Here is a 23,254-nt window from a genome sequence, read left to right on the forward strand (position 1 = left end):
AAGAAGTCTTCAAAATTATAGTGGCCGTGTCACAAGGACCTGTGGGAGCATTGAAGAAAGCTTAGTGGTGCACTTCCATTCTCCCAGAAGAGAAGGCATATATGAACTTAGCAGGAGTCCGTGAGAGACTGGCAGAAACAGTGGTGATGAAAGCACTTAATTCAGAGAGGAAAGTTATTTTTGAGAGGTGAGGCACAGATGTTGTTTATCTTCTTGCATATCTCTCTGAAGGATGTTTTTAATTTTTTCTAGTAAAGATCTATTTATTTTGTATTGGAAGGGCAGATATACAGAGAGGAGGAGAGACAGGAAGATCTTCCACAGGGCTGCTGGGATATGAACCAGCGCCCATATGGGATCCCGGCGCATGCAAGGCAAGGAACTTTAGCCACTAGGCTATCATGCTGGGTCTGGATGTTTTCTATTTTTATGGGAAGCTGCTTTTTTTAAAGTTGAATGCTTAGACTTCCCCAGGGCTGGCAATAGGAGCAGAGCTGCTTGCCCTCTGTATCATGTCTTCCCTTCGCTATGTTCCATGATGTGAAATCTGTGTGTTCATCTGATCACTTTCATGTTTTCAACACTTCTCAGATGGGGTCCCTGACCCACACTACCCGCAGTGCCTGCAAATTTGTTAGAAATGCTAATTCAGGGGAAACTATAGGGCCCAAAAGTCTGGTAACAAACCTTCCAAGTGATTGTGAAAGGTGTTTAAGTTGGAAAACCAGTGATCTGTAGAAACAGCATTTCCTTTCTCCCCTGCAGATTTTGCTCTCCAGCTTTTGCCAGTTCTGGTTCCAGTTCAGATTGGGGCCAAGTTGGCACTGTTGTCTAGGCTCCATCGGGTGGTACAGGATTAGGACCAGTGGATCAGCGTGGCTCCTTAGATAGTGATGACAAAGTAGCATTAGGGTGGATAAAAGAACTGCAGCACTTATAAGATCCACCAGTTTCTTCATACTTTCTTCAGTCCCTAGAGGAACGGAAGTGAGAGTGACAGAAAAGGTAGCATCAGTTAGCCTGATTACTTTACTGGAGAGATCTGCCCCCTGTGGAGCTAGGGCCATTGAGCATTTCTAGCTTCTTTCTTTCCTGGCTCCAGCTGCATCCTACACAGACAGCTCTGACGATGAGGTTTCCCCTCGGGAGAAACAGCAGACCAACTCGAAGGGCAGCAGCAACTTCTGTGTGAAGAACATCAAGCAGGCGGAATTCGGACGCCGAGAGATTGAGATTGCAGAGCAAGGTAAAGCAGGGCCGTGGGTGTAGGAGCAGAAGCACCATCCATCTTCACCTCCCACCTTCCCAGCCACTGGTCCTCAGAATCTGCAGACAGCTGAAGGCTTGAAGCCAGCCTGAAAGCACCCAGGGAAAAGACATCCAGAAACACTCCCTCTGTGTGGAGCTTGAATATCTGGGCTCTTGTTCTTGTTCCTCCCTTCTTCCTGTTCTCTGCATGTGGTAATTACACACAGAGTAATTTGTTTCCTCCCTGGTGACAGCATATTCAGAAATCTACCCTGCGAGGTCAACAAGTCCCGGATCCCTACTGTTGTGGGGCCCAACTGTAGCTGCAGTCACTGAGACCTAGATTCCCCAGAAGCACTGGCTGCTGTTGGCAGGGATTGAAGCTGAGGATTCAGTGGCCTCGTGTGGTCCCGAGCACCCCCTGCTGGAGCAGAGGGAAAGTCACATTTAGATCTGGATTTCTCACTCCTACCCCATTCCCCATAGGATTGCTTTACTCTTTGATTATTGCCACATGGAAGGCGTATTTTATACTGAGAGGGAGTAGAGAGACCAGACAGGTGAACGGGGAGAGTAAGGTAACACAGAAAAAACCTGAGGATCGTGTCTCAGGTCTGATGGTTGTGTGCATGAGTCCGTTAGCTAGGGCCACAACCACTTTCCATTCCTCCCAGATGCATGGTGAGACTCGCTTTCTATTTTGGTCACATATGAGAGTTTGCTTCATTCTCCAGTCAGTTCTTTGCATGTAAAACTGAAGGAGTAGCGGAAGAGAGACATTCCAAGTGGCACATGACACCTGTTCACCAGCACTGCGCTGCTGAAGCTGCCTGTCATCGTGGGAGCATGCTTAGTGTTCTCTGCCTCGTCTCATCCTGTCTCAGCAGATCCAGAGCAGCCCTAGATGTTGCCGGGGCAGGAGCTGATGATGTTGGTAGAGTGCGGACCTAGCTCAAATCCTCTGTTCTTTCACAGACATGTCTGCTCTGATTTCACTCAGGAAACGTGCTCAGGGGGAGAAGCCCTTGGCTGGTGCTAAAATAGTGGGCTGTACGCACATCACGGCCCAGACAGCGGTGAGTTTCATAGAAGAGATGGCATTCAGCCTGATGGGGGAGCAAAGAAACCAATGTATTTGATTTACTTGTTTTTCCTTCCGCATCTAGCCAACCTCAGAAGGTTATTAGGTGGGACCTCCCTGTTACAGAGTAAGGGGGTTTTCTAACTGTGTAAGTAAAGTGATTTTTAGAAAACCAACTTACGGAAGATCTAGATTGGCAAAAATCTGATTATAAAAATGTTCAATAAATCTTGTTAAGGCAACTCTTCAGTACCATTATGTCACCTGACTGGGTCACCCTTCTATAACTCTGATGTGTGCCTGGTTGCTGTAACGTTTTGGATACTGCTCTCCTAACTGAGGTTTGCTCCCCACCACTGCATAGCCCTCCTCTTCCTCACTCTGTCTTCCTGCACATCTACACAGGTGTTGATTGAGACGCTCTGTGCCTTGGGGGCCCAGTGCCGCTGGTCTGCTTGCAACATCTACTCAACTCAGAACGAAGTAGCTGCGGCCCTGGCAGAGGCTGGTAAGTTTGGCCAGTTTCACCAGCTTTGCTTCAAAATAATTACCTAAACATCAATTTTATGTATCAGAATTATCTCTATATGACATTCATGCTCTAGGGTTGTAGGATTGGGAGGAAAAGAAAAACACAAACAGGAAGACACTGGATAATAAAGGCTCTATACGTGTGATGGAATGTAGTCAGTAGCAGTTGTCTTTTGAAAAGAATGAAATGATGTGAGGAAATGCCTGTTTTTGTTTTTAAGATTTATTTATTTATTTGAAAGTTAGAATTACAGAAAGGGAGAGATAGAGAGAGATTTCTATCCTGTGATTCACTCCCAGGGTGACTGCAGCAGTCAAGGCTGGGCCAGGGTGAAGCCAGGAGCCAACAGCTTCTTCCAGGTCTCCCAAAGGGGTAACAGGGATCCAAGCACTTGCACCATCATCTGTTGCTTTTTCAGGCCACTAGCAGGGAGCTGGATCAGAAGTGGAGCAACCATAAACTGGCACTCATATGGGATGCCAACATCACAGGAGGTGGCTTTATGCACTAGGTCATAACTCTGGCCCCATATGCTCAGTTCTAATGTTAAGCTATATGTGCTATTAAGTATGAGCACCACTGAGCTCCTTTCACTGTGAGAGAACACTAGTAAGAAATGCCTCACTGGGCCTGGCTCGATGGCTAAATCCTCACCTTGCAAGTGCTGGGATCCCATATACCTTTCCAGTAAAAAATAAATAAATATTTTTTAAAAATACCTTACAGCTGGCTCATTAGATTATTTGGTATTTATCATTGCATTGAAAATGAATGGATTTAAGCAAAAGCTTTTTAAGTTGATGTACATTTATTTTGAGTACCTCCAGTTGTGCTAAGATCCTCAGAAGGCAAGTTACAATACTTTTGTTTCTCTTGTTCTTTTCTGATAAGCATTTATTACAGAAAATTTAGAAAGTTCAAAAACGGGAAAAAAGAACTATAACCCACAAAGAAGATATTTGAGATTTTGTCTTTTTATCTTGCTTAACAGTGATAAAATGAATCTTGGCATATACAGTTTTTATAACCTACGTGTAAGTTTTCAGAAGCAGCCCTTGATATCACTAAAACCTTTTATTAGCATCATTTGCAGTACTTATTCCTGCATCCCTGGGATTGGACCTCGTCACTTTCCTAATGGTTGAGCATTGAGTTGCATGGAGATGTTTGCTAATATAAATAAACTCCAGGGCCGGGCGTCGTGGCCTAGCAGCTAAAGTTCTCTCCTTGAACGCACCGGGATCCCATATGGGCGCCAGTTCTAATCCCGGCAGCCCCACTTCCCATCCACTTCACTGCTTGTGGCCTGGGAAAGCAGTCGAGGACGGCCCAAAGCTTTGGGACCCTGCACCCACACGGGAGACTCAGAAGAAGTTCTTGGATCCTGGGCTTGGGCCGTCGCAGTCACTTGGGGATTGAATCATCGGACGGAAGATCTTCCTCTCTGTCTCTCCTCCTCTCTGTATATCTGACTTTGTAATAAAAATAAATAAATCTTGAATTAAATAAATAAATAAGCTCTAGTAAACAGTTTCCATTGTTCCCCACATTGTTCTGGTCTTTGTTAGGCTGCCAGGGCTGCGTTTCAGGCTCATAATTAAACGGGAGTCTCTTTATTAGCAAACACTTTGGAGTTGATACTTTTGAAAAGTCCGCAGTATACAGTTCTAAGTCTAGAACTGACTCAAAGAGACTAATATTTTAAGGTTCTACAGTATGTTTTTTTTTTAAATAAAGGCCCTTCATTTCTTCAGGTATTCTATAAGTACAGGCTTTTTGACTGTTTTGTGGTGTTTGTTTGTTGGTTTGTTTTTGTTTTCTTTTCCAAAATCTTCCTGACACCGCTTCTTTTTATCTCCCTCAGCATCTCAGAAGGTGACAGACTTGTAGGACATTCAGCAAAGGAGGGATTGGCTGATTTATTGTGTTTCTCTAGGAGTCGCAGTGTTTGCCTGGAAGGGCGAGTCAGAAGATGACTTCTGGTGGTGTATTGACCGCTGCGTGAACATGGATGGGTGGCAGGCCAACATGGTAATGACGTATATCCATCCTTCTCTTCTGACAACATATGCATTTTCTTTCTTCCCCTCAAAGCATGGTACCCTAAATGTGTTCTGAGTGTTTGCTCTTAGGCACTGATATTAAAGCATATATAACTGATACCTGTTCCAAATGGGTCTGAGTATTGAAAGGTGGGGGAAGGGTATAACTAGCTGAACATATGGCTCAATACTGCAGAACAATCTAAAAGGCAGTGATGTGGTTCCATTGAAGTAGGATTCTGATTTCTTTGCTTCCTGCCCTAGCTCTCCCTTTTGCATTCAAAGGGGCTATGTATTCCGAGACTCTAAACTGAAAAATGAGTCTTTGTTAGGCTAATAGTCTTCACTGTAGCCTAGAACAAACCTAGGAATCCTTTTAACCATTTTATACCAACAAATTGACTGTATTCCCCTGTCTAAGCCTACTCTGAGGCACTCCAAGGAGTGTTCTTGCAAACATACAGGGCGCTCTGACTAGTGCAGAAAATGGGTTCACAGTTCCCCCCAGCTCTAGCAGCCTGAATGCCCATAGAAGTCTTCTGGCTGTTCTGTAGATCCTGGATGATGGGGGAGACTTAACCCACTGGGTTTATAAGAAGTATCCAAACGTGTTTAAGAAGATCCGAGGCATTGTGGAAGAGAGCGTGACTGGTGTTCACAGGTAACAGATTCTGGAGTAGCTGCCCTTGTGTCCTTGCCTCAGCAAGTTGTTCTGGTCTTTGTTAGGCTGTCAGGGCTGTGTTTCAGGCTCACAATTAAACGGGAGTCTCTCTGTTAGCAAACACTTTGGAGTTGATACTTTTGAAAAGTCAAGGTGACCCTAGAAGAGCTTATTTCAGGTTCTAGTTTATAGCTTTCTCTCTACCATTTACTCCATTGTAGATTCTGAATGATTCTCAGCCAGTGTTTGTGGGGGGAGGTAGGGAGATTTAACGTAATTTGGAAAACTGTATTCAATATTAACATTTTATATATGAAATATGGAAAAATGCTGTTGTAAAACTATACATTATACACACTGCAAAAATATAACTGGGCCAGATATTCTTGGCTTGTCTGAATAACTAAAAGTTAACTGAAAAAGTGATTCTAAGGAATGTCATTGTACACATTTATCACACGCATACACACACACAGATTCATGTCAGAATCAATAATAATCTTTATCAGAAGTAAGCAAGGGTTTTTAAAGATTGAGAGATGCTGATCTAAGAAAATAACATTGCAATTATGGAAAAGAAATAAAGATCTTCATTGGGGAGGCTTTGTTTTTCCTTCCCATAAATGGGTGGGAGGACAAGGGAAAGACAAGAAGTGAGGAGGGATGGTAAGGAAATCATCTATTCACTGTTGTCCCCAGGCAGTAAGTAAGTCTAAGAGAGCATGAATCTTTCAGAGAATTAAATTTTTTCCCTGAGTTGTGTTGTAGCAGCTAACTTGCATTTTGTTTGTTTTTGTGGCCTCTTCTCCCCATAGGCTGTATCAGCTCTCCAAAGCTGGGAAGCTCTGTGTTCCAGCCATGAATGTCAACGATTCTGTTACCAAACAGAAGTTTGATAACTTGTACTGCTGCCGAGAATCCATTCTGGATGGGTAGGTTGACATACATGCATAGTGCAGTTAAAGGAAGTACATTGGGATTGGGCCACAGAATTGGTCTGATACCACCACAGTTGTGCCCTTGCTCCTCCCTCAGCTTTGAAAATTGGCTAGAAGGGAAAAAAAAAAAAAAAAAAAGATTTGCGAAAGAAGTCCATTCCATCTAAGTTCAGCCAGCTCCCACCTAGAAGTTCTCCTGGGCATTGCCCTGCACTTTTCACCTTGTGCAGGGGGACTGAGTTTGAGCTAATAATGTTTGAGTTGAGCCCTTGTCTGTTTCCACAGCCTGAAGAGGACCACAGATGTGATGTTTGGTGGGAAACAAGTGGTGGTGTGTGGCTATGGTGAGGTAAATAGCTGGGCCTCAGCATCTCTGTCTTTAGTTGCATTTAGTAGAAATGGGGTGAAGAAGTCTCTTATTCAGGAGTCCATTGTTCACATTTATGATGGAGGCACACATGACTTTGAGTTTTCCAAGTTTGTCTTATTCAATAAGACAGGAACTTAATGCGTTCTGCCCTGCCCCCGCCATTACAACAGCCTCATAAAAGACTTAAGTGAATGTGTAGACTTTGAGCTCTGCAAATGACATGCAGTGGGATAAAGGGTGAAAGTGGAGTATCTCCAAACCAGCTTATACAAAATTGTACTGACTTCAGCATGGACCAGTGAATGTTTGTCAGCTGCTAGGCTGTCCTTGAGTAAATGCATACATAACTCAACTGACAGACATAGAGTTTTTCAGGAACAAGAAATTACCCTTACTTGATCTTGTTTCTCTGATGAAAACTTTTGTCCCAAGCTTCAGTCCTTGCTGCTAAATTACCTCCCTGAGATTCATGGCGGCGTAATCTGGGTCTCTGCTTAGGCTTGGTGCTCCCCTGTAGAGGCCCAGTGGATTCTTGGTGGTTCCAGAAAGGTTAATTCTTATCTCCCACAGACCTTGTCCTGCCCAGTAGCCACACATTTGTGGCCCTGACATCCTTTGTTCTGTTCTGCAGGTGGGGAAGGGTTGCTGTGCCGCTCTCAAGGCCCTTGGAGCGATCGTCTACATCACGGAAATCGACCCCATCTGTGCCCTGCAGGCCTGGTAAGAGCAGAGTGGGGATAGTATTAGATTTACTCCAGGTGCTTTATGTGACTTAGAGTTTGTGATTGATTATATGAATCCTTTTTCTTCCCTACAGGAAAAGAAGGCTAAGATTGCCCTACTCCTTTTACTCTAATCCTGGGACCCTCCCAGAGCCGCTTGGCATGTCCGCTTCCTTAGGTGCTGGGTGGGATTCTTGGAGGCCAGTGGGTAGAGCTCAGTGCTGCCTGCCACTTGACACCCTGTGAGGCAGCTCTGCACCTGACTTCAGAATGGCTTTGCTGTTGTCTGTGTGGAGACTAACTTCTTTGCACTGCCTCCTAGCTCTGCTCATGGTGTTCCTCTTTTCTTTCAGCATGGATGGGTTCAGGGTGGTGAAGCTAAATGAAGTCATCCGACAAGTTGACGTTGTAATAACTTGTACAGGTAGGTTTGTTGATGTCCGTGCAAGACTTTTAACTCATGAGCTAAATCTTAAAAGGGAGCTGACTGGGGCCTATGCAGTGGCTCAACTGTCTAATCCTCTGGCTGCCAATGCTGGCATCGCATATGGGCACCAATTTGTAACCCGGTTACTCCACTTCCCTTCTAGCTCCCTACTTATGGCCTAGGAAAAGAAAGGAGGATGACACAAAGTCTTGAGACCCTGACCCATGTGGGAGATCTGGACGAAGCTCTTGGCTCCTGGCTTCAGATCAGTTCAGCTCCAGCTTTTGGAGCCATTTGGGGAGTGGACTAGTAGATGAAAGATCTTTTTCTCTGTAAATCTGCCTTTCCAATAAACAAATCTATTTTTTTAAATTGAGCTTTCATCACAGCAGAAGAGACCTGCGCTCAGTATAATGTCTCACATCAGTAAACTATCAGAACTCTAGTGGCTTTCAGAGTAGTCTTCCCTGTAGGGGGCTTTTATATTGATTGGTATTAAAGCCAGATAATCAGGATGGGTGAGACACCTATGCATCCTATACCAGAATACGTAGGTTCAGTACCCAGCTTCAGTTCCCAGTTCTAGCTACCTGAGAGAGGACAGTAATGTTCAAAGCCATTGAGGTCATGCCCAGCCCTGGCCATTGGAAACATTTAGGGAGTGAAACAGCAAATGGGAGAAGCATTCACTCCCTGCATCTCTCTTTTCCTCTACCACCATCTCCTCCCTTCCCTTCCTCCTTCTGCCTTAATTTAAAAAGAAAAATGTAGGCAAACCATTGAGCCCAAGGAGGTATTAAGCAATTCTTCCCTGGAATGCACACGTACTGTTAAATGCTAGGAAACCTTTCTTGTGTTCTGGATGGAAGCCAGTTGGTGCCTTTATTGCCCAACACCTCTCTGCTAAGCAACCCATCTTTATGTTTAGGAAATAAGAATGTGGTAACACGGGAGCACCTGGATCGCATGAAAAACAGTTGCATCGTCTGCAATATGGGCCACTCCAACACTGAAATAGATGTGGTAAGGCTTCTCGTGTTTGTTGGAAGCCTTTCTCCTCCTCCTTCGTTTATGGCCACGGTCATCTGTGCTATCTTCTTTTCAGACCAGCCTCCGCACTCCTGAGCTGACATGGGAGCGAGTGCGTTCCCAGGTAGACCATGTCATCTGGCCAGATGGCAAGCGCGTCGTCCTCCTGGCAGAGGTACACACATAGAAAGAGCAATACAAAGAGTGTGATTGAAGCTGTATTAGAGACAAGAGGCAGGGGAAAATGTTGAGCCTGTCTTCCCCAAATTCTGTTTTTGTCATTACAGATATATTTTTCAAATGGGCTGCTTCCCAAAGTAGAATCACTCAAAAGAAAATTACTTGTGGGTCAGGCCTTTGGCCCCAGGCAATTAAGATATTAAGATGCCCACATCCCATATCAAAGGCCTGGATTTGATACCCAACTTTAGCTCTTAACTCTCTATTTCCTACTAATGGGGACCCTAGGATGTGACAGGTGGTGGCTCAAGTGTCCCTGCCATCCAGTGAGTAACTTGGATTGAATTCCTGGCTCCAGGCTTTGTTCTTTCCCAGTCGTGGTCATTGCAGACATTTGGAGAATAAATGAACAGATGGAAGCATGTTTGTTTTCTTTCTATATCTCTGCCTCTCAAATAAATGAAAAAATGTTAAATATGTATGTTATATGTGTATGCACACAACATACCCTCTCTTTATGAAGTGTGTACTATTGCCTGACCACAGCTGATTCTTTGAGTTTTCAGACTCAAATCGATTGATGAAAATAGTATAAAAACTCGGGGTCCTGATGTGGAGCTATAAGTCTTTCAGTTGAGTCTGAAAGAGTGTAAATCCTTGTAATTTGACTTGTATGCTATTGGAATCTGAAACCAAAAGTTCACCCCAAGATTTTTTCTTACTTTTCCAGGGTCGTCTACTCAATTTGAGCTGCTCCACAGTTCCCACCTTTGTTCTGTCCATCACAGCTACAACACAGGTACATGACAAACGTCTGCTTATCCTACACTGTGATTTATGAAGCAGACGAGAGAGTGTGCCAGGCTGCTCTCAACCTAAACTTAGCCCATGTTACAGGTTGTTGAGACTTCAGGGTTCTTGAATAGAAAGAGTCATTAGTCAGTGTTTGTCTCTCATTGAGTTGGCTGTTTAGTTAAGAATGTAGTGCTTCAGCTTAGTTGTGTTTATTTTGTTCTTTGGTCAAGAACTAAACAAAATACCAGCAAATCTTCTTGTGATGTGTACTGGCCTTTATTAGAGTTGTAGGTGCTAATCACTGGAATACTTACCTCATGTTCTGTCAAACCTGGTTTTGTTTAATCACATCCCTTTCTAAGAAGTGTTTCTGTATTTTCCTGGCACTTTTCTCTCCTTAGGCTTTGGCGCTGATAGAACTCTATAATGCACCCGAGGGCCGATACAAACAGGATGTATACCTGCTTCCTAAGAAAATGGGTAAGTGAAAAACAAGACAAAGCTACATCAATCCCCAGACAGCTGTGTTACTTAGTGGAGTGAGCATCACCAGATACACTGGGTTCCCAGTCAGGATTCTGGTTCTTGTTGTAGTGCTTACAGATTGTCTGGCCTCAGCACAAGTCCTGATATGCGCGAACCTCAGTTGCGGGATCAGTAAAGTGAGAATAATACATTCATTGCAGAAGCACAGGAGTGAGAACAGTGCAGAACACAGTGGGTTAGAGTGGGTGTTCAGGAAGTTCATTGAACTTCTCATTGCAACCAAGTGCAGCCTGGGGCCAAAATGAAAGAAACAGAGACCACACGTAAGTTTACTTCTCCGTCTTCTGTACAATTGTGCAAAATGCCTGCTATCCCACTTTCTGCCATTCCAGAGGACACTGCTCTGTATGGTATGTCATTTCCCATCCTTTACCTTTTAACTGAAAAAAAGTTGGGGGAGAAAACCTCCTTTTCTCCAACAGGTTACCTCAGATTGGTTTTTAAAAATCATATTCATAAAAATCAGGGAAGCTTATCTTTAGAAAAGTAATAGCTGTGTGCCAGAATTCCGTAATCCTGAGATCCATGTCAGTGGATATTGTCTGAATGTTAGTGACACGAGGCTCTCCTGAGCTTACTCGTGTTCACCTTTGACGATACTTTTTTTCTAGTTAAGGAGGAAAGTGGGGGTGATATATAACTGTTGGCCACAGAGGAAAAGCCAAAGCTTTGCTGGAAAAGACTAAGGAGACATAAATGCACTTCTTTCTGTCACCTTGATAAGTGACTTTGTAAAAATACTTAGAGAAATACCCTGCCAAAAATGCAGCTTTGAGTTTGGGTTTTTTTGTTTTTATGTTTGTTTTTCTAAACTAGTGAATAGTTCAAGTTGTATATCCTTTCAGTCATTTAGTCATTATCCTCTTTCTCAGAAAGCTTCAAATAAAAATGGTGGGGTGAGGACAGGTAATACCCTGAGAAGCATGTTTGAAAAGGAGTCTGCTTCCACCACTTTGCCTTCCTAGATGAGTATGTTGCCAGCTTGCACCTGCCATCATTTGATGCCCACTTGACAGAGCTGACAGATGACCAAGCAAAATATCTGGGACTCAACAAAAACGGGCCATTCAAACCCAACTACTACAGGTAACTTGGGGGAAAGTGAGTGAAAACCCCTTTTCCCTAAAATTAATTCTAGCAGACTAGGCTGACTTTATTAAATGAAGATCAAATAGTTTCCTGAGATTTTAGAGCTTGAGGCTCACCCCTAGAGAAGCTAATCCACTTGGTCTGGAATAGGACTTAGGCAAGGTTATTAGGTAAAAGCTCTCCAGACTATTCTATCACGTGACCGTGGTGGAAAACCACAGACTTAACATTATCAGAGAGCAGGAGGTACACCCTTACTGCCCTTACCAGACAGCCTGTGGAAGACCAGGGAAGAACGATATCCTGGAGAATAACTATAGGGATCCCCTGGCTGTGCCCGAGAGGGAGCCTGCTGAAGGTGTGCGGTTCCTGATCCTGGTATTAGAGTTCTCACGGGAAAGCCTTCAATGTTAACCATCAATCTCTTTCCTTTACAGATACTAATGGACCATATTACCAACAACCTGTCCACATGAACCATACAACTTTCTGAAAGAAATATTTTTTAAGATAACTCATTTTATTCTTATTCCTTTCCTCTCGATTTTTTTTTTCTATAACTTCATCCTTTGTTTTTTCATCTCATCATCCAAGTTCTGCAGACCGCACAGGAACTTGCTTCATGGCTCTTTAGATGAAACTGGGGTTCAGGGTTCCTCACCCTAGTTACTCGAGAAAGATTTTACTCTCCCATTCTCAGAAGGGTGGTCCTTCCTTGACCACTTCTGGGGACGTCAGTCTTAATTAGGTACCTTATTAACAGGAAATACTAAGGTACTTTGTATGTGGAACAATCTGCAATGTCTAAATTGCCTTAAAAGAGCCCGTTTCTTAGCTGCTGAAATCAGTGCTCTTTCACTTCCTCAAAGGAGCAGGGATGGCACCTACCAGCCAGGTAGGTTAGATGTAGATGGTGCATGTTCATTTCCCTTTAGAAGTCCCAAGCCTCATTTCCTGTGAAAAGGCAGTATGTCTGGTTCCAAGATATGTTACTAGTGAGTGTTGCTTGTCGAGATCCAGTAAGCACACCGGGATTTATAGTGTAACCATTCCGTCACTCCTACCACTTTCTCATTTACTAGTTCTTAACTAGAGTGCATCCTGTTAAGTTAAATTTTGTCCCCTAGCATTTATTTGTGTTATATTAAAAATAATGATAATAATAAGGAAAATTCTTAGTGTTAGTACTGAGAAACTACTTGGGTGGTTAGTTGTTACCAATTTCTGTTTTGAATCTTTGGAGACAAGAGTGCAGAGTTGAGTCTAGAAAAATGCTAGTCTCAAACTTGAAGTCCCTCTGTTCCTAGCCCATAGTGCATAGCATCAGTGAACTGGAGCCATAACAGCAACTTCTCTCAGCTTTGCCCCGTACAGCTTATGCTGAAAGCAAATTTCTTGAGCCATTACTCAATATAAAGCACTGAGCTTTATCTTTAGGATTTATCCTTTTAAGAGCAAATTTCTGGTCCGTTGTGCTTCTGTAACCTAAAATTATTTTAAGGGAGGTAGGTGTGGATGAAAAAAATGATAGACTGGGTCAAGGTAAGAGAACTCTAGCTCTGTGTAATTTGGGACTGTAAACCATGTATAGTGTGAGCTTTATAGAAATGGTACCATTTTTGGTCAACTCACACGATAAAAAGTGTGGAAAACAAAGACAGTCACAGAATCTCCTGGCTCATGTTCCGGAAGAGTCTTCAGTAGCGCTCTCCAATATAAGAGAGCCGTGTTCCCGTGCCATGCGCCCTGCTTACCAGCATTTCTGCATGGTCCAGTGAGCTTTAAGTATATAGCATTATCTGGGATTTAAATCCTCAACGTGTTCTAGCTTGTGATCCTTCCAAGCTGGGTCATATATTAGTGCTAGACAGTAGAAATTTCACTTCTCTTTCCATTGATCAGAAAACCAGACATTAAAAACAGGACTATGTGAAAGAAAAGCCAGCCCTGCCACTTGACAGCAGGGGAAAGTTATCTTGCCAAAATATTTTTCCCTTCCTTTTCCCATTTCTCCCCCTCCAGTCCCTTCTCAATCCTGGCTGATGTGACCATGCTTTTCTCTCTATTGATGTGAACATTAAAATGCTTTTTCTTAGGGTACTTAACCAGCCAATCAGAATACACATTCAATAGGGAAGGTAACTTGGCCGACAGTGTAGCCATCACATCAGTTTTGCTGGAACAAGGGGGCCCAGTGCCACCTGTCCTCTGGCCTGCCCCCAGCCCCCTGTCTACTACCCTGTCCTTAGGAATAGTAGGTAAGGGCTCCATCTCCATCTCTGTCAGGCCGTGTAACAAAGAACACTGTGGAAAATGTCTGGCATCAGAGGGAGCGTGTGGAGAGCAACTTGGGAGGAACAAGTTCATTTTATATCAAATGATTTTTAATGAATGCAATATTAATCCTTGCAGATGAGCAATAATCATTAAAGTCAATTAAAATGATGAAACCTTATTGATAGTTTGTGTCGTTCTTGATTGACCAGCAAAAAAAATCATGAAATCCTGTTTTTTTGGAGGGGGACAATCATAGGTCAACAGTACTGAACAGGGATTTGTTGGGGACCTAATATGCAGAGACTGGATTCAGTTATTGAGAAAAGTAGCCCTATCTGCCAACTATGTACCAAACAGTGGGCCTCAGTACTGTCTCTCTTAACTTTCTTCAAGAAGTAGAGTTGGCAGTCCAGCAGATAGCCTAGTGGCTAAATCCTCACCTTACATGCACCTAGATCCCATATGGGCACTGGTTCATATCCTGGCTGCTCCACTTCCCTTCCAGCTCCTTGCTTGTGACCTGGGTAATTATTTGGGGATGGCCAAAACCTTGGGACCCTGCACTCACATGGGAGACATGGAAGAAGCTCTTGGCTCCTGGCTTTGGATCAGCTCAGCTCTGGCCATTGAGGCCACTTGGGGAGTGAACCAGCAGATGGAAATCGTTCTATTTCTCCTTCTCTCTGTATATGTGACTTTTCAATAAAAAATATCTCTTTTTTTTTTTTAAGAAGACTTGCTAATGAAGTTTCCGGGATCACATCTACCCGGGCCATCAGTAGGGAGCTGGATGAGACATGAACCAGCACCCATATGGATCCATCTCTGAAGTTGTTTCTACACCTTCTGACACAGCAGTGTATCCACTTTAGCCCATTCCTGCTATTACAACCAAAATGCCCAAGACAGTATTCTGTAAAGAACTGAGATGTATTTCTCAGCAGTCAGGGATCTGGGAAGTACAAGCTTAAGACCTGGAAGAAGCTTCTGGCTCTAAGCTTTGAACTGGCCCGTCTCTCCCTCTTTTCTGTAATTCTAACTTCCAAGTAAAATGGATAAATATATTTTCAAAAATATTGAATTGATTTTAATTGGAAAGGTAAAACAGATTTATAAAGATAATTTTTTTTAAGATTTATTTATTTTTATTGCAAAGTCAGGTGTACAGAGAGGAGAGACAGAAATATCTTCCGTCTGATGATTTATCCCCAAGTGACTGCAACAGCCAGTGCTACGCCAATCCAAAGCCAGGAGCCAGAACCTTCTTCCAGGTCTCAAACACGGGTGCAGGGTCCCAAAGCTTTGGGCCGTTCTTAACTGCTTTCCCAGGCCACAAGCAGGGAGCTGGATGGGAAGCAGGGCTGCTGGGATTAGAACAGGTGCCCATATGGGATCCCAGAGTGTTGAAGGTGAGGACTTCAGCCACTAGGCCACTGTGCCAGGCCCAACAGAAAGATCTTCTATCCACTGGTTCACTCCCCAGATGGTCACAACAGCCACAGCTGAGCCAGTCCGAAGCCAGGAGCTGCTTCTGGCTTTCCCATGTAGATGCAGGGTGCAAAGGCTTTGGGCCATCCTCCACTGCCTTCCCAAGCCACAAATCAGCACCTATATGAGATTCCAGCACTTACAAGGTGAGGATTTAGCTATTGAGCTGTCACACTGGACCCAAACAAATCTTAAACAAAAAAGGCAAAGAGACCAAGATCCTCTGTCGATTGACCAAATGCCTTTCATAAGTATTGATGCATACCTCAGTGTATCACACCTCTGCCTGCAATGCAAGTGGTGCTTCTCAGAGTGCCCATTAAAGTCCTGGCTGTCCCATTTCTAATTTGGTGCCCAGCTAATGTGCCTGGGAAAGTAACAGTAGATGATCCTCATTCCTAGGCCCCTGCTGAGGTAACCATTTGGGAAGAGAACCAGCTGGATGGAAGATCTCTATCCTCTGTTGAAGACTCTCAAATAAATCTTTAAAAATAAATAAATGCAACAGTTCAGGCTGGAGCAGGCCAAAGCCAGCAGCAGAGAGCATTCCATGCAAGTCTCTCATGTAGGTAGCAGGGACACAAGTATGGAAGCCGTCATTGTAGCCACCCAGAGTGCATGTCAGCAAGGAGCTGAAGAGAGTAGAGCCAGTGCACTGCTTGCCTACCACATTCGTAGAGAACATCCAACCCACTCACAAGGATTCTCCCCCTCATGACTTCCTCACCCCAAAGGCCCTACCTCCTAATAACTTCCTTATGTTAGTGATTTCAGTTTCATCTGATTCGTTTCAGGGAAGATTTCAGATCATAGCATTCTGCCACCTGACTCCCAAACTTAATGTCCTTGCATACCAAATATGTATTTTCATCCAGTAACCCCAAATCTTGTCTTTTGAGAGACTTCTCCCTTCTAATGGCTCACTCAGCAAATGCCCACAGTGACTGTCACAGGGTCAGGGTCAAAGCCGGGAGCTGGGAACACAGGGTGACAGGAACCCAACTACCCATCACTGTTGTCTTAGGGGTCTGCATTAGTCTGGAGGTGGGGCTCAAGCTCAGCTACACTGATGGGGCATGTGGGTGTCAATCTAAACTAAAATTTGTATCTTTTTTATCCCCCTGATTCTTTTTTAAAGATTCATTTATATATTTGAAAGGCAGAATTAGAGACAGATTTTCAAATCTCATGGCATACTCCCCAAATTGGCCACAACAGCCAGGGCTGAGCCAGAGAAGCCAGGAATCTGGAATTTCCATGTGGGTAGCAGGGGTCCAAGTATGCAAACCATTTTCTGCTACCTTCCCAGGGACGTTAGTAGGGAGTTGGATCCAAAGAGGAGCAGCTGGACTTGAGCCTGTTCTCATGGGTTAATAGCATTTTAGGCAGCAGCTTCAGCACTGGTCACAACCATCCCCAGATTCTTAATTCTTTCCAGCATCAGCTCAGGAGTTGAAAGTCCAGGGTCTCTTAAATCACTGCGTGCAAATACACAAGGTCCATCCTGAGACACACACCTGTGAAGCTGTCTCAAGTTAGCTGCTTCCAGAGTGCAACAATGGAATAGACATGGGCTACACAATCCCATTCCGAAACAGAAAGAACAGTAACAGCTCCCAAACAATTCAAAAAGTCAGCAAGACAAACTTTCTTAATATTCAGGTTCTGGAATAATCTTTGACCTTATTTTGCCTTCCAGGTACACTAGATTAGGATTTTGTCCCCAGATGCTGTGCTAAATTCCTTCTTACACGTTGGAGTCTTTAAATTTATAAAAATGTAGAAGAGAGAGTAGAAGAGATACTTTGTCCAATAGTTCAGTCCTCAGATGGCCACAATGACTGGGGCTGAGCCAGGCCAAAGGCAGGAGCTTCTTCCCAATCATCTATGTGGGTGTAAGAGCCCAAGAATTTGGGCCATCTTCTGCCATTTTCCCAGGTACATTGACAGGAAGCTGGACGAGAAGTGGAGCAAGGGTTGGCAGCATAGCATAATAGATTAAGTCTCTGCCTATGGTGCCTACTTGGGATCCCAGTGCTTGCAAAGTGAAGATTTAGCTATTGAGCCATCGCACCAGGTCTGATGAGTTTGTCTTGAGAAGGAACCTCAGGCACCAAACCAGACAGTGCGGTTTCAGATAGTGCACATAAGTTGATGGCAGCCTCATGATGTAGAAAGCCAAACCCTCAAATTGTGATGTTAAATTGCCCTGAGGCAAACATGGACTCCATGTGATATATGCAGTAACTCAGGACATGCACACCTGCTCCATTAGGAAAATGTTTGATCCTTTGTATACTGTCCCCAAAATAACCCCTGGGAGCAAGCCCTAGAAACAACTTGACTTTGTAGGCATCCTGGAGTTTGATTATGAAGCAACCTTACTTTTTGGCTTGCCCAACCAAAATATATTCCTGCCTGCTTAACTGCTACAGCTCACGCCTGCTTTTGTCCACTGGCCTATTGTTAGAGCCCTTTGGTTTTTCTGTCTAATTGCAGTCGCAATGTTTGCTTCTTTGTAATTGCTTTCCACACACTAACAAACATGGTCTCTGCAATTAACCCCTTGAAATAGGGATGACTGCTACCCCTGTTTTTACACTGCTTGATCCAGCCTATTCGAATACCTGGTAACTTGGTGGAATTGGAATGGATCTGGGCAGGATCATCTCCAGGATTCATGCTTGGCAGTAGATGATATTGCCTCCAGAAAACAGCCCCAAACCAGGGACCTGGTGATGCCTAGAGTATGTTATATGCCAGTCACCAGTGGTATTCATTAGAAATACTAATTTCTGGGCTCTATTCCATACCTACTAAAACTCTCAGGGCCACGAGGAAATGGATTCAGGAAGTCAAGTCTGCCTCCAGTGTTAGAGTGCATTCTATGGGCAGCTAGAGTTCAGCTGTCTTATTCTCCTTTTCCTCTTACCTGAGTTGCCCTAAGATTGCTCAAGAAGGAGGAGGAAGCTGCCCCTGGTTCTCATATCTCAGCAAAGATCCCCAGAACAGAAGAAATTTGATGGAGGCATGAAGACCCAACTGAACCCTTGTGCTCTTGATTTCAGTATTGTTAAATTTACAAGTTATTGGGCCTGGTACAATGACCTAGCAGCTAAAGTCCTCACCTTCAACACCCTGGGATCCCATATGGGCACCAGTTCTTAATCCCGGTAGCTCCACTTCCCATCCAGCTCCCTGCTTGTGGCCTGGGAAAGCAGTGGAGGATGGCCCAAAGCCTTGGGACCCTGCACCCACACAGGAGACCTGGAGAAAGTTCTTGGTTCCTGGCTTCGGATCGGCGCAGCACCAAAGGTTGCGGCCACTTGGGGAGTGAATCATCGGATGGAAGATCTTCCTCTCTGTCTCTCCTCTCTGCATATATCTGACTTTGCAATAAAAGTAAATAAATCTTGAAAAAATTTACAAGTTCTCTTATGATGGGCCATATCTTTGGAATAGCAAGTTAAGCTTTTCACTTGCAACACTAGCATCCCATAGGGACACCTCTTCAAGACCCCCACTGCTCCACTTTCTGACCCAACTCCCTGATAATGCACCTGGGAAAGTAGAAGATGGCCCAAGTGCTTGCACCCCTTTTCCCTTGTGAGAGACCTAGAAGAAGCTCCTGGCTGCTGCTTCTAACTGGCTCAACTCAAGGCATTGCAGTCATTTGGGGAGTGAAGCAGCAGATGCAAGATCTCTGTCTCTCCCTATGCCTCTCCTTTCTCTGTGATTCTGCCTTTTAAGTAAATGAATTATTAAAGGAAAAATAAGTTCTCTTATGAGAATGGCATTGTGGCACAAGGTAAGCTTGCCCTGCAACTCGAGCATGCCATGAGTGCCAGTTCCAGTCCAACTCCTTGCTAATGAATCTGGGATGATTCTAGAAACAACAGAAGGTGACCCAACGTCTTGGGCTCCTGCACTGTTGTGGAAGACTTGGATGGAGTTCCAGGTTCCTGACTTCCCGCCCAACCCTTACTATTGTCACCATTTGGGAAGTGAACAACAAATACAAGATTGCGTGTGTGTGTGTGTGTACATACTTTCTATCTATAACTGTGCCTTTCAAATAAATACTTTCAGAAAAAAAAAACTCATGCATCATTCATTACTGATTCTGTTATTTCTGTTCATGAAAACCAAACATAGGGCCCATCCATTCTCTGAGAGGGTTCGCCTGCCTTTGCTTTTGTCTTTATCCAGGGAAGTTATGCTGAAGCATAACTTAGAAGCAGAGAGGGGAGCTTGCTGTGAGATAGGAACTCCCTTTGCAATTTCCAGCATCTGAGGGCTGGAGCTCTCACCTCATTGCTCCCTTCCAGGCCAACTTCTCAGCCTGCGTCTCATTCTATGCTGCAGAGACAGCAGCTCTGTTCTCTTCTGATTTCCTCCTCAAGACCAAATGAATCACATGAAGCTATCAACCTGAAGGGGAGGACACTGTTAAAATTGTATTTACATCTGGGCCCGGCACGATGGCTTAGCAGTTGAAGTCCTCACTTTGAGTGCTCCAGGATCCCATATGGTCGCCGGTTCTAATCCAGACAGCCCCACTTCCCATCTAGCTCCCTGCTTGTGGCCTGGGAAAGCAGTCGAGGACGACCCAAAGCCTTGGGACTCTGCACCCACGTGGGAGACGTGGAGAAAGTTCTTGGCTTCTGGCTTCGGATTGGCTCAGCTCTAGCCGTTGTGGCCGCTTGGGGAATCAATCATCGGATGGAAAGTCTTCCTCTCTGTCTCTCCTCTGCCGGAGTCCAGCTACAGCCTAGTTTGTAGCTCGGGAAGGGTGCGTGGAGTCGGCAATAAAGAAAGGCACAGACACTGAATGCGTTCTCACAACAGCTCAAGAAAAAGCTGTCCTTTTTATTTACTGAGACACCTCACAAGCTTCTGCACAAGGAACTAATTATTCTATTTTTACTTCAAGACTAAGGGGGCATGTACAGATATTTGGTCACTCCGTCTGCACTTCAAGGCTAAACAGGTGCCCCTAAAGATAATTATGCAAAATACCGTATTCATATTCTTCAAAGCAAGCCATTATTTATTCTTTACCAGTAACCATGGAGCAACAGCCAGGACTCCAAAGCCAAGGCACATGCGATTACCTGCTAATTCATAGTACTTTCCCACCACATTTCTACTTCTACAATTTATCCATCATTTAATGGGAAAATAGGTTACAAGGGAAGAAACCTAAAATCCAAAACATAAATTTTAAATACAAAATCCTCCTACAACTACAGACTCCATAACCCCATAAACAATGAGACAACAATCAAAAGCATTTTTCTTTAATAAAAGCATCCTTAATTCCTCTAGCTAAAAATTATAAAAGCAGCTAAAACAGTTACATTTTCTATGCTCCAAAAATTTGCAAAGGCAGGCTAGCCTTTGAGATAACAGTAACTATATTTATTGCCATAGCAGTTTCAGCTTTCACTCCCATCACTTCCATTACTTTGTAAAATTCTTATTAAGCCATTTCCCAGAAGGCATGCTATATGTCCTGGCCAGATTTCAGGGCAATGGCTAGGTACACAATAAGGTGTCCAGAAATGGCATGGGTTTAATTGTACTCCTTTGTGTAAATTGTCAAAGGCCCACTCACCAAGACATTATCAGTGACATTAACTCTCAAGCTCACATTGGTGACAAAAGCCATCTCACAGGGGCAAACAACAATGCCTCAATAGATTACAGAATTCTTAGTGGGGTGCTTGAGTGTCCATGCAAACGGGGTGAAACAGCATCAAGGTGGTCAGAGAGAAATCCACCGGGCCCTGCCAAACAACTGGAAGCTCCCCTGGGCCCTGCCAAGCAGGGGAGTTGTTCTCTTCACTCCTTCGTGCCATCCGCACCTACTGCACAGATCCCAGCACTCCTCCTCTCTGTATAATTGCCTTTCCAATAAAAATAAATAAATCTTTTTAAAAAAAATTGTATTTGCGTCTGCATGGTCTTCCCTGAAGTCAAGCCAGCAGATGAAGACATATCTGTTAAAGTGTCTCCTGCACAGGGCCTTGCCCCCTCACCTGCTCCTATTTTCAGCCTGCTTGCCCCAGTGGTCGTGAGAACGCTAAGTCTGGTTTGTGAGATCACTGCCTCTGTTCCTACACACACACCTTTGATCTCGAGTCACTCTGGTCTGCCTTCATCCAGAATCCCGTGAAAATGTGTCCCCAGCCTTGATGCCTCTCTCAGGTCCCAGCCATACCCTACTGTCTCACCAGGACAGTCCTGATGCCTCTCATGGCAGCACCGAGCCAAGTCCTCCTCCGGTTCTAACGAGTGTCATCCTAACTTTTCCTTGAGTAGAGGCACCCAGCTCAGCCATCGCTCTAGACTCCTGACCCTCAGAACCTGTCAGGTCAGTGTGCCTGGTTTTAAACCTCTAAGGGTTACAGTAATGTGTTACCAAAGCAGCTTACATATGGTGGGTGGGTGCTGGGTCCTGGAGGCACTGCCAGGCTTCCCTCTCCAGGACTGGCACACTCTTGTGTTGCTGGGAGTTGCCAGCTAAGTACTGGCTACCTTCTTGGGGAAAGAGAACTACCTTATTTAAACTTCAGCTCCCTCTGCAGGGATGGTCAGCCATTCAGCAACTCAATTGCAGAGAGATGTAAGGCCCAGCCCCTGGGTCAGCTCCAGAGCCTATTGGGACTGTGTCACAATTAATTTCCCCCTCTCTCCAAGCCTGCTTCCTTCACCCTTTGTAGGGGGTATCACCAGGTACAAATTCACATATGGATATAACTTTGCCCCAAAGCCAGCTTTCTGGGAGGACTGCCTAACACAGGAGATGGATTTGAACGAAAGCTCAACTTCTCTAATTGGAGGCATGGGATCACTCTCATTTTATAGATGAGACAGAGGAAAGCAGGAGCACACAATATGCTTCTGCATCTCCAGGACTCTAAACTGTTGCCATTTGAATAGCTGTTTTCTTTAGAATTCTCATACGCTGGGGACACTGCATCAGTCAGAAAAGATTTTCACATGGGCTCAGATGATTTTTTAAATTTACTTGTTTTTATTGGAAAGACAGATTTATAGAGTATCGGGGTCCCTCCTTGGTGAATCTTGTTTGAGCAGGAATCCAGCAAAACACTTGACCCTTGATGTCTGCCTACTCTCCATGTTTCAGTTCTCTGGCATGCTGCAAGCAGTCATCTATCGAGTCAGAAACCTTATCCTTGGTGTTTCCTATTGGCAATTTCCTCTGTGTGGCTCCCCACCCTACTGCTTGGCTGTGAATCTCCACTGCAAGACGGGGTTGCCGGTGGTCGCTCTGCCTACCTGCTGCTATGTGCACTGTGGGGGAAAAAAAAGTCCGCCCTGGTATCCTTAACAAATGCTATGAATCCCGTTTTCGCTAATGTTTCTCCACCTTATTTCTCTAATATCGCCTTTGTTTACTGTTTGGGAATGCAGAAATTCTAGTTGTCCTCAGTTCTAATCCACTGCTTACGCAGCTGTCACGCTGTGCTTGACTTAATTTTGTTATTCATTGGTTTATGAAAGCAAAACTCCATGGAAAGGCTGATTTCATCTTGTTTCTTACAATACTCCCTAAACTTTGATCGGAGCTAGCCCAGTGACTCGTGTAAAGTTATGCTAAAAGACGTCATTCTGGCTTCAGGAAACAAAGAAAGCCTTAAAGAGAATGACAGCGAGGTAGACCTGGAAAGAGATTCGGCCGGAAGAAATCTCGCGAGGTGTCGGACAGACAAGATGGCGTCCCACACTTGCCGCCACACTCAATATGGCCAAGAGAAAGTGCCCAGAGGAAGTCACGCGAGATTTGCATCCCGGGTGTTCGT

General features: G+C 44.4%; 1 protein-coding gene across 1 annotated transcript in view; it reads left to right on the plus strand.

Annotated features, from left to right (window-relative positions):
• AHCYL1 (adenosylhomocysteinase like 1) overlaps positions 1-14,115 on the plus strand; it is a 46,411-nt gene extending 32,296 nt beyond the window's left edge. The window contains exons 3-17 of the mRNA XM_040999231.1: positions 1,103-1,246; positions 2,224-2,324; positions 2,735-2,837; positions 4,798-4,892; positions 5,458-5,564; positions 6,380-6,496; positions 6,788-6,851; positions 7,504-7,592; positions 7,948-8,018; positions 8,950-9,044; positions 9,127-9,225; positions 9,961-10,029; positions 10,427-10,505; positions 11,537-11,657; positions 12,098-14,115. Of these exons, the coding sequence (XP_040855165.1) occupies positions 1,103-1,246; positions 2,224-2,324; positions 2,735-2,837; positions 4,798-4,892; positions 5,458-5,564; positions 6,380-6,496; positions 6,788-6,851; positions 7,504-7,592; positions 7,948-8,018; positions 8,950-9,044; positions 9,127-9,225; positions 9,961-10,029; positions 10,427-10,505; positions 11,537-11,657; positions 12,098-12,104 (1,361 nt within the window). The 3' untranslated portion in view covers positions 12,105-14,115. The remainder of the gene's footprint in view (positions 1-1,102; positions 1,247-2,223; positions 2,325-2,734; positions 2,838-4,797; positions 4,893-5,457; positions 5,565-6,379; positions 6,497-6,787; positions 6,852-7,503; positions 7,593-7,947; positions 8,019-8,949; positions 9,045-9,126; positions 9,226-9,960; positions 10,030-10,426; positions 10,506-11,536; positions 11,658-12,097) is intronic.
• Positions 14,116-23,254: the final 9,139 nt, after the last annotated feature.

Source organism: Ochotona curzoniae, unplaced genomic scaffold (assembly GCF_017591425.1).
Source record: "Ochotona curzoniae isolate NIBS_2020 unplaced genomic scaffold, NIBS_Ocur_1.0 scaffold_1037, whole genome shotgun sequence".
In the NCBI taxonomy this organism is placed as follows: Eukaryota; Metazoa; Chordata; class Mammalia; order Lagomorpha; family Ochotonidae; genus Ochotona; species Ochotona curzoniae.